Source organism: Grammomys surdaster, unplaced genomic scaffold (genome assembly GCF_004785775.1).
Source record: "Grammomys surdaster isolate TR1022 unplaced genomic scaffold, NIH_TR_1.0 126531, whole genome shotgun sequence".
In the NCBI taxonomy this organism is placed as follows: Eukaryota; Metazoa; Chordata; class Mammalia; order Rodentia; family Muridae; genus Grammomys; species Grammomys surdaster.
The window spans coordinates 3,038,469-3,046,160 of record NW_021621323.1 but is presented as its reverse complement, the minus strand read 5'-3'; the positions used below and the strand labels follow the sequence as shown (position 1 = coordinate 3,046,160).

Below are 7,692 nucleotides of genomic sequence, written 5' to 3'. Positions count from 1 at the left end.
CGTTCTTCAGTAGGCAGGCTTTCCCTTTCTGTTGTTCCCATTTCTCATCACCCCCTCAATCTTCTGCGCTCCCAGGTTCCCTTTAGAAATTTGATTGCCTGCGGGTCAGAATCAGGAGTAACTTTAATCAGAGGATGCCTATGTGACAGGAGTGAAGGGTAACCTTGCTGATGCCAAACCGTTTCTGGCTACTGAGCTTTCCTATTTTTTTTTTTTTCTTCCCCTTTCCAGTCACCCTGATTTATAGGGAGAGCAAATCAAAGTTACATTATTTCGCCTCCTTCTAACGCGTCTCTAGGGCTTTTCTGCGCAGCGAAGGTAGTCTGGGAGAGGGAGCAGATGAGCTGAGGTGCAGCTGAGGTGCAGCACCGCCTTGCCCAGCGCAGAGACGACTCCACAAGCCTGCTCCCGGTTCTGAGCGCTTGACCGGAAATACTCCGGGGGCAGGACCGGAAATGCACCTACGGACTAGAGTCCTGCCCGCCTCCGCCCTCCCAGGGCTTCCGGGAGGAGAGGAGTGGGCGGAGTCAGAGCCGGAAGCTCTGGTGGCTAAGCCACTTTTCTGGAGTGGCGCGTGCGTGCTGAGTTGAACTCTGGCAGGCGGCGACTCTGGTCGCTGTCCTCTCCACTTTACCTCTGTGCCAGAGGACCCGGGGGAACGCTGACGCCATTGAGCAAGTCAGCATGCAGCTCGCACACTAGCTCCGCGTGTAGGGACGACGCAGGCCTCCTGCGAGCGCCTGTCTAGTTTTTCTGGCCCCGTGAGCCCCGCCCCTCATCACTATGTACGACCGTGCTCCGCGCTGGCCCGACTTGGCCAACCGCGGCAGCACCGAGGAGCACGTGGGTCCTGGGACCTACCAGGTACCTTTTCTTAAGCAGCGGGCCACAGGTAAGATGCTGATGGCCAGCTTCCTGTGACAGACAGCCCGCCTTCAGCCTGCCCTTACGAGTTAAACGCAAAGTCAAGAAAGGACCACTTTTCCGAAATGTAACAAAACATGTCGCAGGCAGAGACAACACTAGAACTAGGATTTTGATTCCTTGGTTCTGTTGACTGAAATACAAGTCTGTGTACTTGCTTCTGCATACACTTTAATCAGATTTATTTACTACGATGTAATTTTGGATATTTCTATTTTGTATTATCACTGACAGATAGGTTCCACCTCTCCTTCACCCCTCATTTGTCCCTCTAAGAGTGAAATTATCTGACCATCCCTGCCTTTATACTTACTGAGAACCTCTTTGTATATTCTGTGAAAAGTTATAGTCTTCAGAGGTGACCTAGGGACTGATAATTTAAGTAGCTATTTGCTTTTCTTATTTTTTTCGGTTTGTGAATTAGGTCCAACTTTTAATAAATATTTCTAATTTGCTCTTTGCCTTTAAAGTTCTGATTTTTTTTTTTTTTTTAGTTTAATACCACCCAAATTATAATGGTTCTTTTGTAAACCTGAATTTTCAGTAGATATAAAATACTCCCTATCTCCCAACCCCCTTAAAGTTCCAGGAGTAAGTACTCCGTTTACACCCCTGTTCGATTATGGTTAGTTGAAGTTTCTCTGGACATTGGTAAAATTCTGTTTGTGTTTCAAATCTCAAATTTTACATCTTTTCAGCGTCTGTCCACAGCATTTTTGGTACCTATGCCAACTACTGTTGAGCTGGTATAAACATGTTAGTGTTTACCTGTGACCACCTACGATGGGCACACCTATGATGCTTTTTTGTCCTTTATTTTGGAATAGCTGACCATTTTTCTTTGCTGCTTTCCAGGTCATTTTTCCTGCTGTTCAGTACCTGACACATGATTCGATGCTGAAGCCAGGAGTCATTTTTTTATTTCCTTACTAACCATGCATAGCTAAATTTAAAAGATACCAAACTTTACATCTTTTCTCGTTGCTTTGCTCATTGTACTTTCTTATTCATATCTATAACTTCAATTACTATTTATATTCAGCCACTCCCAATGAGATTTTTTATAGATATAGAAATGTCTTATGTCTCTAAGTTTCCTACTGGCTTAAAGTCTGGCTTAAAGTCAGGTTTTATGGACATCCCTGCTCTAAGCTTTAGGACTCTAGCTTGCTTTTTTTGCCTGGCCATTTCTCTTGGCCTTTAAGACCACTGGTTATATGTTCACAGTCTCTCAGAAGTTCTTCCCCTCTTCATACCTACCCAACTTAACACAAGTCCTAACTATTTTTTCTTAAAGCAATAGCACGTTGTTTCTATCTCAGTGTCTTAATGTGTCTTTCATTTTGTGTTTAGCAGTATGTTTTAAAAAAACATACATTATTTCAAAAACAAAAATATATTTTTGTAACAGCAGAGTTAAAAATCTGAACTCTTCAGTGGCAGTGGATTTCTTTATGTTCTCATCCCTGGTCTTGTGTTCCATTTAATCTGATCTTTCCAAATGCCCGTACATGCTCCTATGCGTTCAGCCGTTCTAACTTGATAATATTAAGATCTTTCTTTGTCACTTATGTGCTTTTGTATCTGCTAATACATGTGCCCAGTATCTATCTGCCTCCTTGTTCCTGTTTATTCTTGGTATTCAAGTGAAATAAAACTCTCTGACTATTCTTATTTTTCCCCATTCTGGCTAAGGTAACTTTTTTTGGTAGCACTTTGACTCTACAACACACACACACACACACACACACACACACACACACACACGAAAGCCCCACTAAAATGTAAACTACTTGAGAGCAGAATCATGATATTTACTCTGTTCTTAGTTTTCAACCCAATAAAACAATGTTCTTAGTGAAAAATACCTTGTAGTAAAGTATAAACTAATGGAACACATTAAAAGATGACTTGAGCTTAATAACTGACTTTTTACAAGTTGTCATCTGTCTTCCACATGTATACACACACACACACACACACACACACACACACACACCAACCCCTTCACCAAAACCCTATGGCTTTTCTTAATAAAGGGTAATATGTAGGATGAAGTCAGCCCCGTATACTAACTTAAAGGATTATACTTTGTTCACCTTTGAAGCAAATCTAGAAATTCTGCGCTTGGGAACTCTGAGATGTGGATATGTGTGTGTGTGTGTGTGTGTGTGTGTGTGCGCTATTCATGAAAGCATGTTTATAATTGATGGAACAGGTGTTTCTGTGCATTTCTTTGCTAGATTTCTTGGTGAGATAATTTAAAAGCAGCTACCATGCTATTTCATGTGTCTTTATAATAGGTAATTCGCTGGACTGTGCAGAGGTGTCCATCTATTTCAATGATAGATCAGGTATATGTTAAGAGTCTGATGTGGGTAGGAAAGATGGTGGGACTTTGTATAACCTAACTGTTACAGCAAGCCTCACAAGAGGAACAGATTTTGTAGCATTAGGATAGTCTCAACCTAGTAGTCTCCTTTTTCCTCTTGATCTTACTTAGCCAGACCTTCAGTATACTAGCTCCACATTCTCCTATTTAATATACTAATTGATAGCCTTGGTTTTAAGTCATTTGATTGGGAATAATCTAAGATTTGCAATCTGAGTGGATCAGGATTTAGCTGCTGTGCTTTCATAGTGGGAAAGAGAATGGATATTCAAATTCCACAGGAAAAAAAGAGCTCTGTCTTGCTTTCTTACAACTAATCTGAGAAGGAAGCATATCTCCTCAAAACAGAAATTTCTCTAAGGACAGGTAGCCCAGTATAAAAGCAGCTACCTGCCATCTTATCACATGAGAAGACATGTTCTTTTAAAAATACGCGTCTATCCTGGTATGGCATCAGGAGTATTTCATTACTTTTTAAATGTATTTGCAAAATGAACAGCACCCAACATTAGCTCTATGTTGGGTATCTATATGAAATATGTATCAGTCAACTAAGCTGGACAATAACATCTCCTAAATATTTCCTTTGTAGATTTCTTCTTTGAAGGAGAAGTTTTATCTTCTACCAGAACAGGGTAGATGGAGATTCTATAGATCAGTGGTCCTATAGATGCACCTGTATGTGTATGCTGACGAGAAGGTTTTTATTGTACTAGCTAGTCAGTGTATAGGGAATGCACATATCAGGGAATGCAGCTGGGACATAGGTTTAGATAATTAATGCACATCTGATTGCTGTGTAGACTGGTGTCCCTGCAGATGAATGCCTGTTTCAGTGACCTCATTGTTTTATATGTGAAGAACGCCCTTTGCTTTGTGGCTGTCGTTGTGGCTGCATAACTTGTTTTTTCATCACATACTGGACACCTTCTTTTGTAGAATGGACTTTTATTGCTTTGTGCCAGTTTGATTTATCTTTTGCTGTTGGCACATCAAACTCAGTATATCCCAAACTGAACTCATTCCTTTTAAATCTTTTGTTCTCCCATGCTCTTAATTTCACTTTTCTGTCAGTTTGATTTATCATTATAAGGTGACATTTCATATGTCAGCTTATTTATATACCAACCAAATCAAACTCTACTAATGTGAATCCCATGGAGACCTCTTCTACACTTGTTTTTGGACCTTAGACATTGGCAGCATAGATAGTATGAAAATTGTCTTTACTTAATTTCTCCATCATTTGAAATCAGGTTTTTGTCTAATTACTGTACTTTCTTTATCATGCAAGCTTATAGAATACATAATATAGTATACAAAATATTCAGTATTTTGAATGACTAACAAAATGCATAATATAGAAAGCCAGCTATACTTTATTGTTGGTTGTAAAGAATATTGCCAGACTATCTTATACCTGCCAGTGATATAAGTAACAACACAGAAGTTTTAAAAAATATTTTAAAGCTTAGGTCTTTCAGCTGGAGACATCTTCCAGCTACTCTAACCCCAATAATCTTGCCATTACACTCCATCATGTGGCCAGTCCTACCACTCTGCTCTGCTCTGGTCCATCCATCTGCCAATAAGGAAGAACAAATATTTACATAATATGAGACAGATGATGGCCTATAGAAATGACAGTACCAAGATCCTGCCAGTATTTAACTCTCTGCCAGTGCAGAATGAACAATTGAATACACAGAGACACACCTTCACACACTGTACTGCAAAAACAGAATATTGTAATAAGGTCATCAATCATCCTGGTTGTATGGAATTACTCTAGTTTTAGCACTTGAGAATCAATGATTGGGGAAAACCAGACCAGCTGCAAATTCTGAGAAACATATAAACATTAGTACACAGTTATAAATAAAGCAGAAGAGGACCTTTCTGTGTGAAAATTGTCGTTAAAACTGTTTTTATTTTCTTGTGTTTTTTCTTGTATTTATAACTCCATGTGTACTTGAGCACTGTAAGAGAAGATTCTGTGTGATTAATTTTGAAAAATTCCAATGAAGATTTTATGAATACTAGATTTCTTCTTCATTGCCCATTTCTTTTATATACAGAGTTTAAAGCCACACATATTTGTTATATACTCTAACATCAATAATATGAAGAATGAATATATTATGATGCCCCCTTTTTACCTTCTTAAAATGAGTTTAGTAGGCTACCCACATCTGCTATCCAAATTTGTCTAGTTCCAAATTTCCTTGTTCCGATGAAGTTTATATCATGGATTTGTAAACTTTTGTTTAGAATTAGGCAATCAAGAAATATTTTCTGAGCACCAACTTGCGCCAAAGCATCATCAATAACTTGCCAATCTGGTTTAAAATCTCTCCATCTGTGTTCTCTCTCTCTGTCTCTCTCTATCTCTCTCTGTCTCTCTTCCCCTCCTTCCTCCCCCCTTTGGTGCATCCTAGGTAGGTGCTCTGTCACTGAGATATATCTTTAGCAATGTCTATAACTTTATTTACATACCTAATATATGTCACCTATTATATATATATATATATATATATATATATATATATATATATATATGTAACTTGCTATTTAAAATCACAAATCAGTGGCCTTTGGTAGATTAATTGTTTGACCAGCTAATTATAACTGTCACATATGGAGTTCGAGGCCAGCCTGGTCTACAGAGTGAGTTCCAGGACAGCCAGAGCTACACAGAAAAACCCTATCTCGAAAAACAAAAACAAACAAACAAACAAACAAAAAACTATAACTGTCACATATGATTAGAAGGTGAAAAAGGCTGGAGAAGCAGCTCAGTGGCTATGGTGCTTGGTGCATAGGCATCAATCAGCATCTGAGTTAGTATCCCATCACCCACCTACAGTCAACCACAGCTGTGTGGTTCTGTAATCCAAATGCAGGAGTAGGCCTGGGCCAGAGAATGGAAGAGGGGATACACTGGCAAGCTAGTCTAGTTACCATTTGAAAAGTTCCAGGATCAATGAGAGGCTGTCTCAAAGAATAAGCTGGAAAGGCATGGGGGAAGGCACCTGATGTTGACCTCTCGCTTCCATACACTGTACAAGTCAGCACACGTAGACACACATATGTGCACATGCAGACAACAAACTCATACACACATACACACACACATATTTTTTGTTGTTTAGTAAGTTCACTCCTATAGGGTCTTATCTTTAATAGACAATTAGCAATTGTCATCTTACATGAGAATTTTAAAAATGTAATAACTTGTGTGAATAGATACTAATTCTGAAAATATAGTTGTAATCCTGAGAGTGCTAAATGATTATATATGTTCTGAGAATATTTTCTCAGAAATCTCTCTGATCTAATGTTACCTGTCCATGTAGTGATTTTTTTTTTTTTTATCTTTTATAGGTTGCTATGCACCGTTTCTTTCTTTGACTTCCAAAAAGAGCGCTTATGTTGTCTCCTCTGACCCTGGAGAAGCGGTTCCAGGTCCAGCGCACTACAACGTATCACAAGCACAGGTGTGTGCATAACGTTATGATTGGCTGAGTTAATGGCAGCCATGTTTTCTTAACCAGATGCAGTGACACACATTTATAATGCCAGCATTGAAAGTCCAAAGCTAACTTAGGGTATACTGTGGCACAAATTTATAACCCTAGTAATTGTAAGTTCAAGACTAATCTTAGGTTAAAACACCAGTAGAAATCAGACAAAAAATGCATGTTTCTTGTTTCAGTAATAAATAATAAAGTGCTACTTCCTGTGTTTTATTTCCCTCTTCCATATCTTTCTCTTTTAAATCTGTGTTTTCATAATTCAATAATATAATGTAAATGTACTTGCTGTTGATTGTCTGTGTGCTTTTCATTATTTGTGATAGTTTGTATATGCATGGGTCAGGAAGTGGCACTATTAGGATGTGTGACCTTGTTGGAGTAGGTGTGTCACTGTTGGTGTGGGCTTTAAAACCCTCATCCTAGCTGCATGGGAGTCAGTCTTTTCTTAGAGGCCTGCAGATAAACATGTAGAACTCTCAGCTCCTCCTGCACCACGTTGTCTGCATGCTGCCATGTTCCTGTCTTGATGATAATGAACTAAATCTCTGAATATATAAGCCAGCCCCAACGTTGTCCTTATAAGAGTTGCCTTGGTTATGGTGTTTGTTTACACTAGTAAAACCCTAACTAAGACATTATTCTGTATCTACTATATGATATAAAACATGGTTTTATGTTTCAGTGGTCCACAGGATAGCAGAATGGGATTCTTGAATGGATTATGATGTCAGAAAATTGTACAAATGGTCACAATATGTAGTATGTAGGCAGCAGTGGAATGAGGTTTCTCTTTCTTTCTTTCTTTCTTTCTTTCTTTCTTTCTTTCTTTCTTTCTTTCTT

General features: G+C 38.9%; 1 protein-coding gene across 1 annotated transcript in view; it reads left to right on the top strand.

Annotated features, from left to right (window-relative positions):
* Positions 1-783: 783 nt before the first annotated feature.
* Stpg2 (sperm tail PG-rich repeat containing 2) overlaps positions 784-7,692 on the top strand; it is a 403,074-nt gene continuing 396,165 nt past the window's right edge. The window contains exons 1-2 of the mRNA XM_028760343.1: positions 784-892; positions 6,701-6,813. Of these exons, the coding sequence (XP_028616176.1) occupies positions 784-892; positions 6,701-6,813 (222 nt within the window). The remainder of the gene's footprint in view (positions 893-6,700; positions 6,814-7,692) is intronic.